Source organism: Vipera ursinii, assembly GCF_947247035.1.
Source record: "Vipera ursinii genome assembly, chromosome: 3".
Taxonomy (NCBI): domain Eukaryota; kingdom Metazoa; phylum Chordata; class Lepidosauria; order Squamata; family Viperidae; genus Vipera; species Vipera ursinii.
The window spans coordinates 48125808-48151578 of NC_139516.1; the positions used below are offsets into that span (position 1 = coordinate 48125808).

Here is a 25771-nt window from a genome sequence, read left to right on the forward strand (position 1 = left end):
CTGCATAGTATACAATATATGGAACTGTAACCCTAATGAATTTAATATAGCTCATCTAATCTTTGTAATAGAGTTTCTTAGGATAGGAATGCATTTTTCAAATCACCATTACTTTAGGTCTTCTGATATACATCTGAAGAGTTGAACCTGCATGCATCTGTTCATCTAAGAGTCTTGAAAGGTATTTGTTTCTAGTAGATAATTTATACGTTTTCTCTGAGAATTGTATATACCAGATAAGCGATTTGATTCCTAGGAACCATTCACTAGGCATGTAGTCTATGATCTACAATACATTGATGAACAGGCTTTCATAGATTTCCAAATTACTATCAAACACTTGCAAAGTTCACAGAGAAATAGCTAACTGGACAAGCCTAAGCCACAGTTCAACAAGCTGGCAGCAGAAGAGAGCATGCAACTGGGCAGTGCAAACCAAGCATGTGGAACAAATTATTCCAAAGGGAGTAAAGAGAGTCAAAGCGTCTGACTGCAGGCTTGTTAGGTCTAATGAGAACCAAATCCCAGAGTCAAGTAACATTGTGGAGAAAAGACAGATGTTCCCTGAAAATGGAAAAGAGAATAAATGGACACTGATATTCTACTCTCCATTGCTCCATAAAATCTAATGTGTGTCTTCAGGGTCACCTAAGTAGTACAAACGGGTGTGACCCTGAAGACACAGATAAGCCTCTAGGTAGCTTTAACGACTAGCTAAAAGAATGCAAATGAGCAGCTGTCTGCAGGAGTATAAATCTTTCCATTCCCCACCATCCGGTCAGAGATGAAGAAACTTCTTGGATGAGAAACAAAACATCTTCAAAGTAAAGCAAGAAAGTCCAGTTGCCTCATGAAAAAAACATCTTTGGGATTTGATGCCAGAGTCATAGTATGGCTAGGTTGCTTCCGGCACTATATTATGATAATTTGGCCCTTCTTGAAAAAGCTATTGCATTAAGTGGTAAGGGGCAAGTGGTGATTGGCCAAAAGATATTTACCAATAATGCCTTTTCTTGGTTTGTGTGTGATGAGCTGGTTTGATATAATTTGATGATTAAAGCTGCAAGGCTAAAAATGGGAGATCATGAGTTTTAGTATTTCCATAGGTACAAAATCTGCTGGATGTCTTTGGACCAAACACTTCCCCTCAGTCATAGGAAGAAGGAACTGGTAATAGCAAATCACTTCCAAATATGTTGCCAACAAAATGGCATGGATTTATCCAGGCAATTACCAAGAGTTGAGGCTGACTTTGGCATGCATGCATGCAAGCATAAATCATTAGCTAGTTGTAGCTTATAAGAAACTTTACCTGAAGTTTCCCTGAAGACACAGGTTTATTGAAGATATCTAACAGATACAAACTATCTCATTATCATCTAAATCCCGAAAAATTGTTCAAGGTTTAAAGCATCTGAATTGGCATAGGAGTAGAAGAGGGCAAATAAAGTCAAAATTCATAAAGAGGCAGGAGCTTCTTCTGATCAGTTAAAAGACAGAAGAAAGATTAAAGTTTATTTTAGATGTATTTATACCTTTTTTAAACCTCTGTTTCACAAATCCCAGGTTTTGATATTGGCTAAAAATATTCCTGCACAGTACAGATGAGTGGGTGCTTACTTTTGGATATATCAAAAGTGGTTTTTATTTTGGAAAAGGCAACTGGACTAATTTTTTTTTTTTTTTGATGCTGTCACTAACTATCCTTCCATCTCCTACACCATCTAATACAACTGATGAAGTTTCCAGGATAGGAAGCGAAACATCTCAAAAAATCAGTCCAGTTGCCTTTTTAAAAATAAAACCACTTTTGATAAAACTAGATGACTGAAAATCTTCATAGACATCTAGTTTTGGATAAGTCAAATCTACTTATGGAGATACACATGTCCAAAAATTACATCCTTTTGGGACTTCTACAGCATGTTCTATATATCGCTCCTTTCAACATGTCCAAAAACTTCAATTGGTCCAAGTTATTACAGCCAGACTATTAATCAGAACATATTATATAAAACGTGGCTTTTTTTACAATAGTTTCATTGGTCTCAGATCCACTTTGAGACCCGACTCATTCTATATGTTATAACCTACAAAGCCCTATCCAACAATTTTTGAAAGACCATTGACTTTTAAGATCTTTGGGAGATCTTTTCTCATTGAGAATGTGAGAAAAGTCCTTCCCACCAGTTACTCCAGATGCTGCTACCACAGGAAGTGAGACATGGAAAGCTTTTTCTTTCTTTCTTCTTTTTCTTCTTTGCTGGTGATGACCTATAAAGCCCTAAATGGCTTGGGTCCGGGATATTTGAGGGAACACCTGCTGCCGGCATCAAGCTCCTTTCGTCCAGTGCGCTCACACAGGGAGGGTCTTCTCAGGGTGCCGCCGGTAAAAGATTGCCGGTGGATAACACCCAGGGGGAGGGCCTTCTCTGTGGGTGCTCCTGCCCTCTGGAACCAGCTGCCCGTGGAGCTTAGGACCGCCCTGACCTTCGTTCATTCCGCCGGGACCTGAAGACCTGGCTCTTTGAGCTCTCCGGCCCAGGCTGAGAATTTTTAATTGAGGTTTTTCGTTAAGGGATAATTTAATCTTTTTAAATTGTTTTTTTAACTTTTGTATTTTGTACTGTTTGATTTTAAATACCCTGTAAACCGCCCTGAGTCCTTCGGGAAAGGGCGGTATATAAATTAAATTAAATTAAATTAAATTAAATTAAATTAAATTAAATTAAAATTCTTTCTTTCTTTCTTTCTTTCTTTCTTTCTTTCTTTCTTTCTTTCTTTCTTTCTTTCTTTCTTTCTCATGCTTAACAGGCAAAGCTAATTTTATACAGACTGACTCCTGGCTTTTTAACCGGCTTGCTTGCCAAAGTACATTTTAATTGTTTTAATTGAATTATTTTATATTTTAATTCCATTTTAATCTACATTTTATTATTAACAACCGCAAATGCTATTTCTGAGAAAGTCATGATTTAAATTCATTAAATAAAGGAAGCATTAGTACCATCAATATGTGAAACACATTTATAAGTTTGTGCTTTCCATTCTGCTGCAAAATGTGTTAGGTTAGCTGTCTACAAAATTAATGTGTAGCACTTCATTTGCTAATAATTTTTACAGAAGATAAATAGCTGAGGCTTTTCTCTAGCCTTTGACCCTAAGGATAAGGTAACCTTCATTAGGACTGACTCTGCCTAAAAGGAGAAAGTTACTCATTATTTACATTTTTAAAAGCAGTGTTAAAAAGTTGGGTGGAGGAATGAAAAATGCCAGCCACAACCAAATGAAACTGCCATTCAAGGAAGCTGATTGCACTTCCTGCCTTGGTGTGATCTGAAGGGGACCTGTATTAGACAGCCTGTTCTCTTCAAATACACCACATTCAATTTCAAAGTGCTTGGCCAAGGGAGTGAGTTTCCATTTAGAAACTTTATTCCTTGTGAAATGATGAAATATGTCAGGGGAAATGAAGGATCAGAAGGGGGGAATTATAGCTAAAATGAAAAAAGGGCAGTTATAAATATCCAAAGAAGTATCTTAACCTCTTGCCTAGCTATAAATCTATCCCTGTGCTTCTCTATGGAGACAGTGGGATTGGAGGTTTGGTAATAACCCTGACTGCACAATTTAACAGTGTTTTCCATGCAGGGCAGCTATGAACAGAAAATACACTACAGTATATGTAAATGGGATGCTTCAGTTGTTACTGCTCTCCTTCGCATTCATACAGCTGATAAAAACCAATAAGAAGACAAACTCAAACTATATAGCCAGCTTCTCAGGTCAATGAAGAGCTGTCCCAGATGGCAAATTCCCTCCATATCCAACTCTGAGAGAATAGGCAGACCAGAAGCATCTTTGTTGTTTATTTAAAGACCCTGGAGGTCACCATCTATGCCAGCTGGGTCTAAATCTGAACTCCAGGAAAATTAAGACTTTCACACTCATCGAGCTGCAGGAGGGCTTTTTCCAGAGTTTGTTGTGAAAATCAGTTTAAAGTGTTTTCCAATTTATTCAACATGTGGGTGAGGCCCTGTTAAGCTATAAAGGAGTCAGATTTCCAGCTGAGTACATTTATTCATGAAGGAAGCACAAAGAAGTTCAATTGTCAAATACTTTTCACGTAAAGTGAAGTATAACCTGACAAACAATTATTACTTCTTAGAAACCAAAACTGTACTAATCAATCATCATACTATATTTACAAAGAGCACACTCCAGTTTTGACTTTGCCAAGTACTCCAACAAAAAAAAAAGACCAGAATGGGTATTCTCTGGAGAATAAGCAATTCAAAATGAGCTACAATTGCACATTTGTTGCATTATGATATCCATACCTGGAAAGTCAGCACAATAAGGAGTAAAACAAATGGGCATGAGAACAGAATCTCTTGAAAGCAGAACAAATGAAAGGAGTCTGCTAGCATTAGTATGAACTCAAAGTGGATGGTTTATGTAAAATAAGAGTCACCAATGAACCATATTTTGTGAGCAGAAACATGCAAAACAAAACAAAAATACATGGCAAGAAAGAAAGGAATGGCTCAAAGACAATACAAGCAGCGAAGCAAAAATTACATATAGTATTAGAATTTCATTTAAGGAAACAGAAACGCTAATCATTATTCCGTAAGAGAAAACTAAAAATGAATGTTGGCCCATATTCAAGCTCTTTCTAAATTATATTTGGTTCAGTCAAATTACTTGGATTTATTTCCAGATATATTTGTTTAGAATCCATGTACTACTTCTTCTGAACTAAAACTGTCCATATGCAACCAAAATAATAGTACTAAATGAATAATTTGAAATATAAGCAAGTTGTATTCCAGCTACTTCGTCAACAGAGAAGCCCTTATATTATTCTAATCCTCAGGGCACGAGGAGGCAAGATTAGTCTAATTAAGTACAATTACAAGGATTGTTAAGCAAAAGTCATTCTTACATATCATCAAGGGATAGAGCATAGGCTGGCATGACTTAGGTCTAAATTCCAGCAAAAAATTGTTACAGAAATTATGTATTTTCCCAGAGGCTCAGACCACTCAGCAGATTCAGTTCAAAGGAACTGTTTTCAAATAAATTAAGACAGAACAAGAAGGGAAACATTTACAGTAATTTGTTTTGATCACTTTTTATGTGGGACTTCATATAAGTATTCTCTTAAACTGCATAGGTATATGAAGCCAGTAACAGATTTGTGCATGCTGTCCATTAATATTATTCCAAAACACATACAAAAATATCAAATCATATTGTTCTATTGCAACAATTATTCTCAGATTGAACCTTTATAATGTCATTTTTTTGGTTGGAATAGGTTACTTTGTTCTGGTAGATCAGAGGATATTATAGTCAAGCCAGGACAGTAGGTATCCTTGAACATGCTAAAACTTCACTCAATACTTTTAAAATTCTATAATTTCCTTGATGTAAGTAATCATGATAGAATACATTTGTGAGAAATCAGAAAATACAATTAATGATGTTATTAGGAAAAATAGAAATTAACAAACAAATGTAATAATTTTGATTTATGTTTATTGATTAGTCGTACTAATAGGAACTGTATTATTTTTTTAAAACCGTTTTAGAAATCAGGCACCTAGGGTGAAATATAGGATACAGGATTTTCTTTGCTTGTTCAATCAAGGTAAGTCCAGTTGGTGGAGGATCTGCCTCCTTCAGCAACCTGTAGAATTTCAGATCTAGATTTCTGTTCACTAGATCTTGGAGGATAGCCATTAGTGGCAATTTCACCCTGAGCTTTCTTAGGTCATTATGGAGCTATCTGTAAACAAAGAGCTAGTAACAGTGCACTCCTGCTCATATTGAACCATCTCTGTTGACTTAACTCTGAGAAATAAGAAGCAACCTGTTTTGAAAACAGTTTGATATATGAACTTCAAATTCCAAATGTACATAATACTCAACTAACTCTTGTTTTCAATTAAACCAAAATGTTCATTATTATAACTTCTATGTTCTCCTAAACCCACTGAACACAATCCCATCTGCTAATATTCCCAACATGGGGAAAAATTGATATTCTGTTTGTGAAATTTGAAGCATAAGTAGGAATGCTTCTCCGCAGCTAAGAGGCCAATTCTGTAAAAGCATTTAGAAGATTTTATTCAAACTATTCCACAGATGCCCTTTCTGTTTAGTTAAACACAGCAGTGCAAGATCCATGATGATAAAGTATAGGGTTAAGAAGTTTTATGTAGCATTTGAATAAGTCTTCTTTTCTTTCTTTTTCTATTTTAGTTTTTCTATATATATTTAATATCACTAAGGTTTGTTTTATCCTATAGAAGCTAGAGAGTGATGGATTTTAGAGTTTATGGTTGTTAGTATATGGTTGTTTATGATTTTTTTTTATATATACCTTGTATTTAGCTCTGGGAAGTGGGGGGGGAGGGGGGGAGGGGGGAGAGGTAGGGGGGGAGGGAGAAGGGAGGGGGAGGGGGGATTTTTAAAGGAAAAATTGTATGTTAAAACTTTTCAATAAAAAAAAAAGATCCATGATGATAGTTTCATATTTATATCTTTTTTAAAAAAACACATAAGGTTGTCTTACTATATTAGTTTACCTGGGGAAAAGTCTCAATAAACTGAATGGATATTTAATCCCCTATTCAAATATTGCAAGCACACAGTACAGATGTATGTAATGTGCATATATTGTATGTATGCACTTGCATGAACTCTTCATCTCAGTTTGATGTCTCCTTTTTCAAAGATGGATTAAAAATGCTTCGTAAAAGCTACAGTTTGCACATTTATTTTTTTCTTCATAGGGGAAGAGAATAACAGGAGAAAAAAATAGCTTCCAGTGAGAAAATACCATAGAGGAAAATGTTAAACTCCCCTCCCTTAACATTGCAACTATAAAACAGATTTTAAAATGGTGGTTCTGCTCTTTAAAAAAAACCAATTGAAGTTCTCATCATTCCTCTAGTTTGATTCTTAGTGACACAGCATGACTGAATTGCTCCTCTGAGCACTCAACTTTGCTGGAACAGCAAAAGTCAGTACTATATTATAGCCTCCTACAGTGTCAGTCTGACATTTCAACAAGATACATGACAAACATTGAAAAAAGAAAATCAACCTAAAGAATTCTCCATGTAGAGATTTATCAGTCATTTCACCATCCTGATTCCTCACATTTGCTATGTGATAGGTCTGTGCACTTCAACGTGGATTTTATGATGTTGGTGAAAGCAGAAATAAAGAATAAGCAAACATGCACATGCAATTCTGAATGAGCATTTGATGCTATTATGAATTTAATGTTTATTTATATATATATATATATATATATATATATATATATATATATATATATATATATATATATATATATAATGAAAATGGCACTGTATACAAGTAGTCATATATATATATACATATATATACATATACATATACATATACATATTCATATACATACACATACGCATACGTATACATACATACATACATACATACATACATACACACACACACACACACACACACACACACACACACACACACACACACATATATATATATATATAAAATGGCACTGTATACAAGTAGTTCTCAGTTTACAATTACAATTGGGACCGGAATTTCTGTCATAAGTTCTTGCAATATTAAGTCAAGTCATTATGTGACTGGACCCAATTTATGACTAGTTTTACAACATCTGTAAGTCTGTGTCATGCAGTCAGTGCAAATCCTGTTAGCCAATGGCGTTTTTGCCACAAATCACATTCATGTGACTGTGGGATGCTGCAACCAGTCATAAATGCAATCCAACTACTCAATGCCCAAATTGTGACCATAGCAGCAGGACAAAGTCTTCAGTTCGAATTTAGGATCGTAATTGACTTTTTTTTGAGGTTTTTAATTCAAACTGTCATTAAGTAGTCATAAGTTGAGGACAACTCATATTATCTTTTTTCTTCCTTTTCCCCTACCATATTTCCTCTCCAACTATAACCAAAGGTCAACTATTCAGATTGAAATAGCAATTCCCAATAATTTTTCTGATTCTGCATTTTTCGGAATTCTATGATGCAATTCTTAGTTTTAAAACACTGCAAAATTATTACATATTTTACAATGCATATATAAATCAGTATTTTACAATAATATATGTATACCAAAATGGGATAAGTAAAACTCATACAGACCAAATCTTTGATTTTCTCTATTTCATCTCGTAAAAATATTTACTATATGTACATTCCAAATTATGGCCAGTTAAAGAAAAAAGTTATCTCCCAGACTGCCCAGGGGATGTCTGTCTTTCTGTGTGCAATAAAAAGCAGACACTCTTGTGTTTGGCCTGCGAATAGGGCAGATTTTTTTTTAAAAAAACCTATCCTATATCATTCGTGCATAACTTATCGTAGAAAATTAGAAATGAAACAAATGATAGTTTATCATTTTAATCAGAAGAGTTTTCTCTATCTGAATGTATAAAATGGATGCCAATAAAAGCAGACAATATAAAATTGGCAACCTTTTCTGGACAGAGGCTGAGAGAAGTACTGAGCTCAGTTCTGTTTGTCCTCACATTGCCAGATTCCTCCAGTAGTAGAAACCCTTTTGCCTCTCAGAGGCCAACGCCATTACTAGCAAAAGATGGAGGGAGAGATGGTGGAAGTAGCTGAGGTCTATCATGTTATTCTATCATGCCCAACGGTTTATGGTGGGTCAAAGTATGTGAATTATCAATTTAAGCTATGTGGGACAATGATGTTTTATTATCTGCATCACAGGTACTATTTTAATGAGTAGATATTTTTACACACACACACACACACACACACACCATCTTCTATCTGCACAGTAGCTTTGTGAGGTAATTAATTATGATGATGTATTTGATTAATCTGAACAAAATGTTGTCAATAATATTAAAGTTGTTTAATCTAAGATACCCTAAATTATGATTTCACACGCTTGCTTTGAACCAAAGCTTATGTATCTCTCGCTTACCTATGCAAGTTTTCCCATCAGAGTGTAGCACAAACCTCACATGGCAACCACATTTTGGACCTTGATCTGTATCATCACAGGTGTGCTGACAACCTCCATTACCATAGTTGCAAGTCACTGAGAGGTGTAAGAGAAGAAGTAAGAAATAATTCCAAATATTATTATCATACTTAGCTAACTAAAAGACTATGTCTGCACAATATAGTAATGCAGAGCTAACTAAATCACCTTTACTGAATTAATCCAACTGCTTGGGTTCATACATCACACTAGGCTAAAATGTTGCAGCCTGGTTTGCATTCAGTGTGTTATGCAAACAAACCCCAAACAGGTTCAAGTTGCCAGATTTCTTGAAATAATTAAGAATTATTGCATTGAGATAAAACTTTATGCACTTCAGAATCACCCATAAAATCATCCAGAAGCATAGCAGGATCAATTCCAACAGGGAAAAAATAATATGGGATGAAATTGAAATGAGGGGATGTTGGGATTTTGAAAATCTGTATAAGAATGATAGTGATATGTCATAGATCCAAATGCAAACAAATGCTATATCAGGCTATGATACTTATGAATTATTTCTTGTATTTTTTTTTCTGAAAACGTGTTCTTTTTAAAGAAGTGCACAACATTTAACTTTTTCTTTCTTGCTAGAATCCTTGGAGTTTAGTGGAATTTAAAATAGCAAATGCAACTGCATATAAGTTCAAACATCATGTCAATTAAAATGCTAATTTATTTTAGCAGAAAATATGTACAATCTCATCACAAGATAAGTATTGCAAACTGGAGGTTTCTTTTATGAGAAAGCTGTTCCTCTTTCATCTGAACAGAGTATTACAATATGATTAATATGACTGGATATATGGATGCAACTGCACCAAGTAACGTTGGCAGTTATAACTCTATGATGTTCTTCTCTTGATAAAGTACACTTCTAGCAAAGAGCCATTATTTCTATTTTAGTGTTTCTAAAACAACTAATTGCTGTTTTGACAAAGGTTCCCCAAGTAAACACTTACATTTGCAATCTCGTTGATTCTTAGTGAGCTCAAAGCCAGGTCGACATTCACAGGCAATGCCACCTTTGGGGGTCTCACGACAGATGTGTGCACAACCATGATTCTTGTTCATGCAGTTCATTCCTTCTAAAAGAGAAAAGAAGCAACATAAAAGCTACCTAAATCAACACAAGAAACAGCAAAAGGAATATATAATTCTGTTCTAGAATGAGCTGTCCAGGCAGTTCATTCTTGCTTAGCTAACCTCTTTATCTATCAACTTAAAGCAAATTTTAATAAATTCAATAGGATTTACTCTCAAGGAACTGCACACCACTGTAGCCATTTTGCTAAGATGACTGTAGTTACCTTCAAAATTCAGTCACTTTTTAGAACTAAAACTCTTTAAGATTCACTGGTTTCAGAAACAACTAAGGCTTTAACTCATTAGAGTTACATGAATTAACATGTACTGAACACAATACAACACAATATCCCGATTTAAAGATAAAAATGACCCGTGGTCAATCCATATCCCCTGGAAATCTTATCTTAAAGTAAAATTTCTGAAAATAGGAAAGAAAAATGAAAATTACCTCCTAACAGTTCACTGGGAAATGAACTCTACATTTGGTGTACTATAGTTGCATTATGCTATAATTTTTAGATATTGTTTGACCTATTAAATTAAAATCTGTGAGACATAATGTGTTGTAGAGCTGATTAACCAGTACCAATATCTTACTGTGCCCAACCCTTAGTACATCATTTTCTCATCAAGTATCCACCCACAAAACAATTAATTTTCTGTGACACCCTCCCTATTATGGCCCTTAGCCAATGCCTTCTCCTTATACCAGCAGTCCAGAAACTCTCAGTCAAAATCCCTGATTTGTTGATCAGTTATGCTACAGGCTCTAGTGTTGTTTCCTCAGCAGAGTCAAAAAAGCTTCTCAAGGCTTTCTCAATAATGGGAATCAGCCAAAGCAGCTTTAGCTACAACACTGCTATCTGACCTTTCTAAGCTGTGAACAAAACAGGGTTCTGCTGACTCACATCCCTGGATTGTTTATGCTTTATTTGGACTTGAAGGACACCATGTTCTGAGCTTTAGCCTCCATTTCTTCATGTTGGCCACCCACTGTAAGAGGCAATCAGAGCCAACAGGGTCACGCCCTCTGCATCATGGCCTGGGTATGCTGAAGAATACTAGGATCCATAGGGACTAGGCCTGTCTACTTCATTGCACAAGGCAGATGTTAGGGTCTAAATGGGATAGAAAGTATTTGTGAGTAAGTTAGACCAACCACAGGACGGAAACTAAAGTCAATCTGTGGTCTACAAAGAAGGACACTTATTTCAGAGAGAGTCCTATTTTTAAGAATAATTTTAATGATATTTTATTATGTTTCATGTGGTTGTTTTTTATTATATTCTCTTTACATATTTTTGCTGCCTGTTTGCTTGATCATCCCATTTGGACAGAAAGACAAGATATCAAATACTCACAGTTGCCTACTGAATACGGCTATATTTTAAAGTTCTGGAGTCACATCTGAAAAAATGATGTATTCCAACTTAATAATGTAGAAGTATCTGTAGAGAACATTTCAGTCTAGTGGAAAACACTTGAAAGATTCCAGTAATTAATCAAATCCATTATCCCAAAACTGATGAGAGTAAAAATTGAGAGAGGGGGCGGGGAGCAATAGAAACTCTTTTGCCTCTCAAGAGGCCAAAGCCATTACTAGCAAAAGATGGAGGGAGAGATGGTGGAAGTAGCTGAGGTCTATCATGTTATTCTATCATGCCCAACCGTTTATGATGGACCAAAGACTGTGAATTATCAATTTAAGATGTCTGGCACAATGTTGCTTTATTATCTGCATCACAGGTACTATTTTAATGGGTAGATATTTTTCCCTCTCAAGTGACGGTACAATGTATGATTTGAGCAGAACCAGTGTGATAGCTTCCCTGAACACCAGCTTGGACAAGGAGGAAGAGCCAGCTTGGGGGATGTTGGAGGGGGATGTGGAGGAGTTGTAGAGAGGTTGTAGAGGGCTCCGAGCCAGGAGCGAAGAGGCCAGGAACAATGGAGAGGTTGCAGGAGGAGTGGCTGGATGAACAGTCAGCTGAACAATGAAAAGAGAGGCGCAGCTGCAGCTGGAGAACTCAGAGGCTGGGAGGGTGGTGGTGTAGGAGAGGGTGTACAGCTGCAGCTGCCCAGCAGAGATGAGGAAAAATTCCCTCCTCTACCTGATCCATGAAAGCGCAGCACCAAGAGGAGGCAGGCACAATGGAAGTCAGCAAGACTACTCATAAGGTGGCAGCCTTACTTCTCCTGATGAGCTGTACCAACCAGAGGCTACTTAGCCCAGCACGGGGAATAAAGCGAAAATGAGAACAACTTGTCTGCTTCTTGCCATGCATTTGTTCAGCTGTTGTGATTCTTTTTGTGGATTTAAACCTTGACTATGCTACTGGATTTGGACTCTGCTTCTTGGACTTGAGATTTTGCTACTGGAAACTTGGACTCGGATTTTGGCTTTGGTGAACTGTGCTCGACTGTGGACTTGTTTTGACTTTGAACTTGGGGTAGGGGGTCTTTATGAGCTTGTTCTGTGTTCCCTCATTGGGTTTGTGCTGGTTCCTGTGTGGGGTGAATCCTTGGAAAAACTATTTGGAGCTGACAAAGTCTCAATAAAGGCTTCGCCCCTTGAGGTGTGCACATGTGTGAGCAAAACAGGAAAAACAAACAATGTATTAATATGATAAAATATAGTGTTATCCTACTATGAAAATGGCTATAGCATTATATGCTGATAGACTAATCAATGTTTGTCTGTAAACAGTCTGTTAAGAGCCTGCAATGATTGAGAAGCACATAAATCAAGAACATATAACAAATAGACTTAAGCTCAGTGACATATAGAACATAATCTCTTGCTAATACAAAAGTAGAACTTTAGCTGCATCTAAAAAGCTGCAGTTGTTAAGTTGGTATCACGGTTGTAAAATGAATTTGACTTCTCCATTGACTTTGCTTGTCAGAAGGTTGCAAAACGTGATCACATGACCCTGGGAAACTGCAACCATCATAAATATGAATCAGTTGCCAAGTGTCTAACTTTTGATCATGTGACCATGGGGCCGCTGTAAAGCTGAAAAATGGTCATAAGTCTTTTTTCCCCCCAGTGCTATTGTAACTTCAAACGGTCACTAAGCAAATGGTTGTAAGCCGAGGACCACCTGTTCACCAAACGGAATGCTCTTCATATTCCTATTTTCAGCCTTTATATATTAGTTTTTAAGAAGAGACTGGACAGCCATTTGTCCGAAATGGTATAGTGTTTCCTGCCTGAGTAGGGGGTTGGACTAGATTTTATTATTTTCATTATTATTATTATTATTATTATTATTATTATTATTATTATTATTATTATTATTATTATTATTATTATTATTTACAGAACATAGTCTTTCTTTCACTCTCAAATGTTGGATGGTGTCAAGCTGAAAGAAGCATAAAAGAAAATAGAAAACAGCTGATCAAAGATATCACATATCACACCAAAGCAGTCCTTGGTATATTATCTTTCTTTCTATGTGGCTTTCTGTTTCTTAAGATTATTTTGCACTGAAAGCTCCCTGTCCGTTCCCACACTGGGGATATGGAATTGATTCAGGATGTCAGTTTAAATATCTGGACAGTCAAACCGTGAACCAGTCAGTGTAACAGCTGAACAAATTACATTTTCACTCTAACAACAACAGGACATGGGGATTTTATTAGGAAGACTTAAAAGACACAACTGAATCAAAAAGATAGCTGCAGAACTGACCTAACTCGGATTTCACAGGATGTCGGCACCAATCTGGAGCCCTTTCATTCCTGACTATTACTGTTAGTCTTGGCAGATGACATCTCTTGGCAGATTTGTGTTTTCAGTTCCTTAACTGCCAGAGAATTGCTGACAAAAGCAGCCCTTTTAACAGGATCCATGCATTCCCAGACCAGCACTTCAAGTGAACATCATTTGCTCATTTTTAATGCCGAACATGAAGATATTTAATCTTTATATTTAAGCAAATTTTAAACAAGAATCTCATCTCTCTAAACCTAATCAAAATTGCCATTACCGCTGTCTGTACCTTGTTTTGCAACCTTCTAAACCAGCAAGGAAGCAAGGTGTGAAGGAAGTAAAATACAGCACTTGGTATTAAAAGGGATAACACTGTATTTAAAGGAGTGGAATAGAAGTGGAGCATGGTATATACAGTAGGTTCTAGAAAATGGCTTCATTTGTTTTTACATTTATTGTATTATTTCACTTTCTTAGAAGCAGAATCTTTTGATTTTGAAATCTTCTTTTTAGAAGCTTGCTTACATACATCTCTATGTCTCTATATCTCTCCTAACAGTTATTTTTAGAATATCTTGTTCTATATATGATTCATTCAACAACATTTTTTATATCTATACCCCTCTCTGGAAGATGTGAATACTGACTGGGTTTAAAAATCAGATGGTTTGCTCCTGTTTGATCCTACATTGTTACCATTTTGATGTAAAGGTGTCTTAATACCTTTATACATACGCACATATGCACACACAATTCCTTTTTTAAAATAATTTTGTTAAACTTATCAAACTATAAAATACAAATGAAATTAAAATAGTAGGAAAAGGGGAAAGGGGAGATAAAAAGTGTAGGGGAAAGGGGAAAAAAGAAAAAAAAAGCATTGACTTTCAACTCTTTTTAGCACAGTAGAATAAAATAGTAACATTACAATCACAACTTTGTACTTTTATGTACTTAGCCGCTTCTGTAACCACAAGCATGTTTAACCAGCAAAACCCAAAGTCAAAGTTTCATTCCCCCCCCCCCAGCCATCTCGAGCACAAAATCCAGAAGCAGTTTCCAGTTAGAATATGTAGCTATGATTCCTATCTATAGGAATCTAAGGAAAGATGTAAGGGCTAAAAATGTGATTGTGATGTTAAATTCCTTCCTCCAATTGTAGACCTGACTAAATCTAAAGACCTTTGGACTTAGCATGTATAAAGGTAAAGGTAAAGGTTCCCCCGCACAGGCGTGCTAGTTGTTTCTGACTCTAGGGGCCGGTGCTCATCTCCGTTTCAAAGCTGAAGAGCCAGCGCTTGTCCAAGGACGTCTCCGTGGTCATGTGGCTGGCATGACTAGACGCCAAAGGCACACGGAACGCCTTAGTGGTGGTCCCTATTTTTCTACTTGCATTTTTACGTGCTTTCGAACTGCTAGGTTGGCAGAAGCTGGGACGAGTAACAGGCGCTCAATCTGTTATGTGGCACTCAGCATGTATAGGTAAGTCCATATGGTGTGTGTGTGTCTCTCTCTCTCAATAGCAAGCCACTTCTGAAAACATTGCCAAGAAAACTACAGGGATTAGTCTAGACAGTTGCCAGGAGTCAACATTATTTAAGGGGGGGGGGCGGGGGGAATGATTTAAAATCTTAATTTGAGGACTGCAATACTTTCTACATATGAATGGCTTTTTATCAGTATCTCAGAAATTTTATCAATATAGTATCGTATGGTCTAGATATAATTTGTTCTTTAAGTTTTGGGCTCTATTGCAGTTAAATCTTTTTTAAACATCTATGATTTTTTTAGGTTTGTTTTCATTGCTTGTATTTATTTAAAGCTTTTATTTTCCTACAGAGATTAAAGGCACATTTTAAAATAGTCTGTTCTGAATGAAAGCTACTCAGGGAATGCATGTATGCTTAGAAGTTTAATTACACATTTTTTTTGTACTTCAATTTCCCCCTACACAGAATCAATGTGGAACTGAGATTGGCTAAGCACAATTATGAGGGAAACAACAGTTCATACAATCCCTTTTATTTCAAAAGGCCTTGGTTCATTTTTTTCACTGCCTCTGGGAATATATTTTAAATAGCACTTGTGTAAGTTGACTTACATGGCAAATCTAGACAGCACACTAAAAAGCAGAGACATCACCCTGTCAACAAAAGTGCGTATAGTCAAGGCTATGGTCTTCCCAGTTGCAATGTATGGCAGTGAAAGCTGGACCATAAGAAAGTCTGAGCGCCAAAGAATTGATGCCTTTGAACTATGGTGCTGGAGAAGACTCCTGCGAGTCCCTTGGACTGCAAGGCGATCAAACCGGTCAGTCCTAGAGGAGATCAACCCTGACTGCTCTTTAGAAGGCCAGATCCTGAAGCTAAAACTCAAATACTTTGGCCACCTAATGAGAAGGAAGGATTCACTGGAGAAGAGCCTCATGCTGGGAAAGATCGAGGGCAATAGAACAGACATGTCAAACACAAGGCCCAGGGGCCAGATCAGGCCCGCGAAGTGGTTTCATGTGGCCCGCGAAGCCATCCTGGAAACAGTGAGGGAACTGCCCCCACTGCCTTGGCCCTGGCCCAGAGACCCTCCTTCTGCCAGAGACCCTCAGATCTGTCCCACTCCTGCCCAGGCCCCCATAGGCACCCTTGATGCGAACTATGTAGGGCTGGCCATGCCCACCCAGTAGGCCATACACACTCTAGCCACGCCCACCCAGGCCATACCGACCCGGCCCCCTGAGGGCAACTGCAATGCTGATGCGGCCCTCAATGAAATTGAGTTTGACACCCCTGCAATAGAAGAAGGGGATGACAGAGAATGAGGTGGCTGGATGGAGTCACTGAAGCAGTAGGCGTGAGCTTAAATGGACTCCAGCAGATGGTAGAGGACAGGAAGGCCTGGAGGAACGTTGTCCATAGGGTCGCGATGGGTCGGACACGACTTCGCAACTAACAACAACAACAAAGTTGACTTAGAACATTCTTGGGGGAAAAGGCTTATACGGTGCAAAATTTGAGCTATTGCTTTCAGTCTTTTATTCAAACTTCTGTGATATTGTGGGGAAATAATGTTTTCTTTCTAATATTCCACACAATAAAATATTCTACCAGATCTCCATCTTATCTATCATGTTCTCTAACAAAGAAGCATTAAGAAAAGCCCCAAGGAATGAAAAGAAGCTTTGAGGTCATACTCAAAGTAATAGTATTACATTTCATTAAATAGTTTTGCAAATACTACTCAAAAAATCACTTCACAAGGGTTCTGACATTTTGGATCTTGTGCTTTTCTTGTTGGTTTTCTGTATCACGAAAGTGTTACAAGAAAATCAAGACAATTTATAAAGTGAGAATGCTATGTGGAAAACTATGTCAGTCCCATCAGACTGTGAAAGTTGCTTTCACTCAATTCTCAGTTTGTTTACACTGAAGAAAATACAGGTTTAAAGGGAGGCTGGCTACTGTAAAGTGCAGACATCAGGTGTCAGTTTTGTGGAAATAAAAAACATAAGAAAACAGAGCCTTCACAAAATTAAAGTGGGAAATTTATTTGACTAATGCCATATTTCAATTCATCATACAGGTAATCCTCAATTTATGACTGCAATTGGGAATAAGTTATTATGGTTATAAGTCGAGGTACACATGCACCCAAACCCAACTGTACATTTTTGTAGCAGTTATTAAACATATCTGTGATCATTAACCAAATGCCATGGTTGTAAGTCCTAACTCATTCTTTCAGAAGCCAGCAAAAACTGTCAAAAACCGACAAAACAGCCATAAATCACAGCCATATGAATGTGGGGTGCTGTAACTGGTCATACAGGTGAGTCAGTTGTCAACCACCTGAATTGTGACTGGGAACACAACATTTTTCCATAGCCAGGTGTGTTTTACTGGCCATAAAGCACTTGTTCTGGGCCCCTTGTAATTTTGAACAGTTATTAAGCAACTATACTATAGTTCTTTCCAAGGTGCATTTGATTTAAATCAAGTCGATTTAAATCACTAGTAAAAAGGCTTGATTTAAATCAACTCGATTTAAATCATAATTTTTTAAAGAGCAACTGTCTAACTCCCTAACCCTCTCAAGCCAGACTACCATGCTATGGAGGATGGGCGGGATAGGCCCGGTCCCCTTCCATCATTTCGGAGCCAGGGGGAGTGACGGCGAAAGGCTCCACTGCCGCTATTCGCTGCTGGAGGGGCTGTCTTCACATTTCACCCAACAGATCACCTGCCCAGTGACAGCCACCATCTCCTACTCCATCAACTCTCCCGTGGCTTGTGCCATGACCAGGCAGCGCAAGCCTCCCCTGCCGCCTCCTTCTGCCAGCCCTCCGTCGCTGCCAGTGGAGAGAATGAGAACGCGGAGAGGAATGGCTCTGCACAGTGATGCAGAGCAGAGAAGAGCACTTGCCTGCCGCCCTGCATCGCCCCACGTCTCCCTTCTCTGTTCTGGAAATGGCAGCCCTGTTTCCTGCCACTTCCCGGCGCTGCTATAGAGTTTGGCACACCAATGCCCAGTTCTTCTCTCTTCCCGAAAGCATTTCTTCACTAACCTGCTTTCCAGCTCTGGCGCGTTTCTCTCCTGCTGCAGGGAGACGGAGTTTGTGGGACTAAAAAGATTTCAGTCAGACCTTCCAACTTCTCACAAAAAAAAAAAGATCTCACAAAAAGTTGGAAGGTCTTACTGAACATTTAAATGTTAAATTTATTTGATACTTGGGTCATTTTTTTCTTTTTTTTTGCACCAATCTTGTTTCTTTGCTGTTGTTGTTAGTATTGGATGTATATGGTTTTTTTTCTGTTTTGTATTTTATTTTTGTTGATAAAACAAAATAAATATTTTTTAAAAAATAGTTTTTTTAAAAAAACAAGATAGTTATAATAAAACCTATTCAATAATTTTATAATAATTGAGACATTAAATCAAAACAAGACACCAAGGAAAAGGCCAAGAAAATATCAAAGCATCTTTAATTCTTATGCATAAGAAACTGTAAGAGATAACGAATGATGAAAAGGGATTATAAAATGCACAGAATTTGATAAATAGCAGGAATAAGGAAATACAGAAAACAATTGGGATGTAGGAAAGGGAAAGATCATGAACAAGTTAAAGGTTATAAGGAGTTTAAACTTAGTATGGCCAATAAAGGAAGGCAGCAAATATTAACAAAAATATAGACGTTATATGCCCCAATTTTAATAAAATGAACTTAAGACTTGAAAAGGATAGATTTAAACTGGATATGAAAACTGGAAATGAAAGCATTCCTTGTTCATCAGTAATAATCAGCATGGGAAACAATGGGAGTCTGAATCAATTTATAGCTGTATCAGTCAAAAGAGAAAGGATGCATTTAAGAAATGTTGTACTTATCATTCTTGCAACCTTAGAGTATGTCTAGAGTACTGTCTACTGTCAAGAAAGAAAAACAAGATGAAGAGAGAACTGAAAAGTTATGGTGTCAAATAGGGAATAAAGGAAAGATGGAAATGAAAGTGAACAATAATTTAGAGCAAAGTTTGATGGGCATCAATTTGATGTTTTAATTAGCCATAAAAATTGGAAGACCATACAGGGAACATAGTCATTAATTTCAAAAAAATTAGGTTTTCCCCTAATATATTTAGGTTTTTCACTCGATGTATTTCTCCCCCCAATAAATAATGGTTATAAAGACATGTTGCTTGATGCATATGTAGAGCACTTACAGTTAATAACTAACTGTGATGTGCCAGGCAGCTATTTATTAGAAAAAAACTGGCAGAGACATAATAAAAGCAGAGAGTTGATTTGGTTTCACTGCCCTTATCACCACAGAATAAGCTCAATAGGATTGCCTGTCACTTCAAATTTATCATGGATCAATCAATTAAAAGTACTTTGAAGTCTGAAACGCAGGTGCACAAATGGATCTCACTTGAGAACTCAAAAGAACAAAGTTACCACAATAAACAACTACACTGGAGAAAAACGCATGGACTGAAGAACAGAAACATTCAAAACAAGATCCTCTACGGCCAAAGTAAACTTGACGACAAGAACAAAGCCTCTTTTTTTTGTTTTGTTTTTCAGGAAGTTATTTAAAACTTCAGAAAACAAACACTGGGGGCGGTCCAGGGTAAAGAACAAAGATGACACAAGAAGAGGCAAGAAGACGCAAGTTCTATGGATTGTTATTGTAAGATTTTTTTCTCTCTAGTATCTTCTACTTCAGAAGCTGCCTCTATTAGGCATTATTTTGAAAGAGACCCACAAGATCTTTGATGCCTGGATGAAAAAGCTTGTCTGGCTTTGCTGCAACTTTTGTAAATGACATAATAATCTCAGGCAAAAGGCTGTCTGCCAGAAAAATTGTACTAAGCAGAAGCTGCTTTCCCACAGCATTTAGAGCACAGCAATTGAGACTAAGTTATATATATTAGGAAATTCAGGTGTCAAAAAAGTTTTTGTGGGTAGAACCAGGAGAATAAAATTTTATTCCAGAACAAAGTGCAGATCAAACCAAGGTTAAAACCAAGAGTCTATCAGAATTAAAGTTAATGCTCCAGGCTGGAAGAGGGTCCAAAGAGGGTAGCCACTGAGTTTTTCTGCTTTTGAAGAGCTAAGGAGTCATTCTGGTTTGGCTAGGCTCTTGTGTCATAGTCTTCTTGGTTCTTTATTCAAGACACAGGGAAAAAAAACAGCAGCCAGGTAAGATTCCAAGCAGATGTAGCTCTGGGAGGGCAGATCCATGTTCCGAAGTCATTGCAGAACAAAACCTACAACTCCTGATTGTACACCCACAGGTAAATGAATGATTAAGTATTTATTACACTTACGTATTGCACAATCAGGATTAGTTTATAATAAGTAAGCCATAAGTATTAAATTGTCCCAAATATATAAAAATAAAACCCATAAAATCATAGAAATAATAGAAGCAAAAATAAGAAGCAAAGTCAAAAGAGCAAACAGAAGTGCCAACCCTTATATAATCACAGCAATATTAATTCTGAAAAGTCATATGGAAAAGTTTCATCTTAATAGCTTTTTGAAGCAATGTGAGGGAAATGACAACTGAGTTATGGGAGCGGGAGGTTCCATAAAGTGGAACCCACATTCTACATATATGGGGAATATTAAGCATCTCCCTGGGAAAGATTGAGGGCAATAGAAGAAGGGGACGACAGAGAATGAGGTGGCTGGATGGAGTCACTGAAGCAGTAGGCGTGAGCTTAAATGGACTCCAGAAGATGGTAGAGGACAGGAAAGCCTGGAGGAACATTGTCCATAGGGTCGCGATGGGTCGGAAACGACTTCGCAACTAACAACAACAAGCATCTCCCACCAGGACAAATGCATAGGATGGACTGCTTCCACCTGAAAATACTTGAGAGCACATACATACATACATACATGTAACAGTTCTCATTTGCCAATCATAGGCTGATATATTTGCTACTAACTACAAATATAGGCTCGTATAAAATATATTGCAATAGTGTGTGTAATGGCTGATGTACCAAACATGGCAGAAAGCAAAATAGGATCAAGACCAATATAATTGTCCCATCCATGTCTCAAGAAAGATCATTCACCACTGTTTCCATCCTATGTCCGGATGTGAATCCTGAATGAAAGGTATTCAGACAATCCACTTCCTCCAGGGTACTTTGTAATTGAAGCCCAACACCCGGTCAACAACTTTCCCTAAAATGAGAAGGCTGGATAACAGTTGTCTTATATAGCTAGACCCAAAGAAGAACTGTTCAAAAGGAGCTTCACCACTGTCTCCTTTAAGGCATCATGTATGATCCTCCTCTCTTAAGGAGGTACTGACAGTTTCCTGGGTGCAGCCTCTCTTACTTCCCAATCACCCCAAATTGTCCAGACAGACATATATTCAAGCCACAAGTGCACAGACCAGAAAGAATCCCAGATGACAATTCATAACAATGATCGATTCACCACTTCAGATGCCATCCAGAGAGTCAACCCTTTTTTTCCAAAATATAAAGCACTGGGCATGTACATCTGGTTTATATATTCCCAGAATTATTCATTCTTCAGGCTATTTCTCTTCCAATTAGTGAAGTATAGTGAGATTTCCCAAGAGAAGACATGAGTCCTAGGTCCACAAGGTTACATTTTCCTATTGAAGAGACCTTGCCTAGGGCAAGGTAGAAAAGATGACCTCGATAAAGATATTTGAATTCCATTACCAAGGTTATGAGAGGAAAAATATATCTTGTCCATAAAGGGCACATAAGTCCGTAAGCCGCTCAGAAAAATAGATCCCTAATTCACAAGAGTATAAGAAAAGAGGGGTACAGCACTATCAGATTCACAAAATTCTGTTGATCATAGCCAATCTCAATAAAGTCAGTTTTATTCTTCCTGTGGAATTGATTTCTAGTGTGGAGTTGACAGTGTGGGAGCTTGACGAGTCAAATTTATGCATCCCTAGCAGGCCTATTATTAAGCACACAGTTTGTTAGCAGGTAAACATTTTCCTGCCTGAGCAAAGGGTTGGACCTCCAAGGCCCCTTCCAACTCTGTTATTCTGTTAAAAGTAATATACAGTATAGCCCCGTATATTATTGTGATATAGCACAAGAGATATTTGGTCATTCCAGCTGATTTACTTTTTCTTTATAAGAAATCAGTGAATCATAAGCCTAAAATGCTTAAATAAACTGGTAGCAGAAATGCAGAACCAAGATAAAGGTAAAATATCTAACCAATTAACAACAGTGATAATCTAAATGTTGTTGCAGTCTTCAGAATTTAATGGGACATTTATTAAACTGGACATGCATAGGATGATGCAGTTTGTAACATACCCTGATCATTAAAATGGGCTATATTCTCCTCCCCACTCTTCACATTTCCTCTTAACCAGTCTACTTCAGTTTGCTGTCTTCAGTTTGCTGTCTACATTGGACAATAGTGCCATTGGACCTCAAAGATCATGTTGAAAATTCCAGGAACTGAACTTCAAAACATCTGGAGAGCACCAGTAAAAGAAGGGTGCTCCTAAACATATATAACAACTAATCTATTCCAGCTTTCTTGGTGCTGGACTACAATTCCCAGTCACCACAGAGTATAAAATTGAGTCACATTTGGGATAGAGCTCAAATCCTTCCTTCTTGCAAAACAAACAATATTCTCTTAAACGTGGTTTTAAGTGTTATTTTGCATTAAGCTTCCATACACACTTGTATGAATATGTCAAAACAAACCTGCAGAACGCAGCTGACAGTGGTTTACTAAATCATATACATATTGCTTTGCAAGAAAGGTGGGCAGGTATACAATAAAAGCATGTCAATTTTGAAATTGACACCCATTTTACTTATTGTTTTAAATGTTTATTTGTCTTTAAGCCCCAAAAATGATCAGAGCTTTGGGGAACTCTGAACATTTTAAAAAAAGTTAGAGAAATTTTTGACACCTGATGCTTCAGGCAAACGTGACTCTTTTCTTCAAAAATTCTAAATGGTTTAGCAGATTAACTAGTCAGAAAATTAATTTATTACAAATGTCACCAAAAGTATGATAATTAAATATAGGAATGTCCAGTGCCCAGCAGCTCCAGTAAGAAAGATGGATTGTCTAACTATGACCACAACCATATGTTAATTAAGAGTATTTTGAAACAAAATACAAAATAACAAAATAACAAAATACAAAATACAAAAAAACAAAATACAAAATAACAAAAAAAACTAAAAAACCCTTGATGAAAAGTGATTTGAATCAGAATAACGAAACCTGTAGTCTCTACATGGGACTTCCCTTGAAGACTACTCGGAGGCTCCAACTGGTACAGAATGCGGCCGCGAGAGTTGTCTTGGGAGTTTCCCGGTACTCCCATGTTACACCTTTGCTCCGTGAGCTGCATTGGTTACCAGTTGTCTTCCGGGTAAGGTTCAAGGTTTTGGTTATGATCTTTAAGTCCCTACATGGCATGGGTCCGCGATACCTCGAGGACCACCTGCTGCCGGCGTCGACTCCCCTCCGCCCTGTGCGCGCCCACAGAGAGGGCCTCCTCAGGGTGCCTCCTGTCAAGGAATGTCGACTGGTGGCCCCCAGGGGGAGGGCCTTCTCTGTGGGTGCTCCGGCATTATGGAACCAACTGCCGGTTGAGCTCCGGATGGCATCAGACCTCCGATCCTTCCGTCGCGGGTTGAAGACCCATTTATTTGAACTAGCGGGTCTGGCCTGATGGGGGTACATGGGTTTTTATAGGCTTGTTTTATTATTCTTGTTTTAACTTGGGCATTGATTTAATTGTCTTTTAATGTTTGTATTGTTATTTATATTTATGCCCTGTGAACCGCCCTGAGTCCCTTTGGGAGAAGGGCGGTATAAAAATCTCAATAAATTAAATTAAAATTAAATTAAATGAATTGAAATTTGTCTCGTCTGCACACTGATCAGTTGTCAGACTGATTAACAAAATAAACTCATTGTATCCTTCTCCATTCACAATAGTTAATACCAATTTGAGTGAATGTTTTGTATTTTACTTCAATCATAATAGGGTGTTTCAAGTGGGGGCATTGTTTGAAGCGAGAGTGAGAAGCAGCCAACTCAGAGCATAAGTAGCCTCTCTCAATTTGGTGTCTTTGCAACCTGTTGGGACAATCACCAAGATTATCAACCAGTTCGGCCCACTTCTGGAGAACATCACTGGGGAAATGCTAATCCAAAAACTTGAAAGCAGGACTTTAATGGCACTCTCTATTTATCCATCCATAGGCCAGCCCAACTCAAATACAGGAACTTTAATTTCCCATCTCTTCTTTAAACCTGATGACAAAGTTAGAGATCCAAAAAAAAGAGAGATAAGCAGAAATAAAAACATTAAAGACCAACCTTCAGGACGCTGGATGCAGGTATGCTGGTTATCACTCAGGAAAAAGCCTTCACGGCAATGGCACTCATAGCTTCCCATCATGTTGACACAGGTTTGTTGGCAGCCACCATTCCCCTCTGCACATTCATCCACATCTATTTCAGGAACCAAGGAGAGAATGAAAAGGCTGAAACTTACTATTATTAAAGAGTAAGAGTCTGAAACTTACAATTTTTTACAAAAAGATAATAATACCATAAAAACACAACCAAATAAAAATAAATTTAAAAAAGGAACAAAACATTACTTTAAAAAAGCCAAGACAACAATAAAATATCTTAAAAAGCTAGCAAAATCATTTTTGACTATCTAGAACCCCGAAGGGAAGGAATACAATAGTTATTTTAAAACAATTGGGATATAAATCCTGTAATAAATTATAATGAATAAACCTGATGAAGAAATGCTACGATAAAGACCTTGTCACATACAGTATACCTAATTAATTAGTGTGTTATGATAAATGAAACAAATAGCATGACTTCTGATAAAATCTGCTGGTTCCAGGCAATTTCATACACAAGGTGTTCTTTCCAATATCCTACCTGCAAAGTGTTTTAAAGCTTTCTACCTCAGACCCAGCTACTTGCATTGGATTGAAAAACAAATCTAAAATTAGTGCAGATGGATCAAGTATATGCCATATTTTACATCACCCTTTTAAGACAACAATAAATAAAGCCAGTCTCTGACATTCCATATTATTTCTTCCACCTTCTGATAAGATTTATTTTTAATGAAATGCAGGATAGATCTGTGTAGATAGGAAATGGCTTAAGTTCTTACCAATTTTTGCTTAAAATGATAAAAAGTGGTATTTTGCTATTTTTAGCATTAACAAATAGTCTTTGTACAATTAAGCTTCCTTATAAGCATGCAAATAGCACTTTGCCATAAAGAAGGGCACTAATGAAACACATCATGTGGAATCTCTGTTCTAATTTTATTTTCTAATTGTCAAATAACAATGGGTTTCCTGTCCTAAAGAG

The 25771-nt window shown here is 37.3% G+C and overlaps 1 protein-coding gene across 1 annotated transcript in view; it reads right to left on the bottom strand.

The window, feature by feature from the left end:
- Positions 1–25771, bottom strand: part of SCUBE3 (signal peptide, CUB domain and EGF like domain containing 3) — a gene marked incomplete at its 5' end in the record, with an annotated part of 126295 nt that overhangs the window by 49411 nt on the left and 51113 nt on the right. The window contains 3 exons of the mRNA XM_083358292.1: positions 9001–9117; positions 10026–10151; positions 24743–24877. Of these exons, the coding sequence (XP_083214418.1) occupies positions 9001–9117; positions 10026–10151; positions 24743–24877 (378 nt within the window). The remainder of the gene's footprint in view (positions 1–9000; positions 9118–10025; positions 10152–24742; positions 24878–25771) is intronic.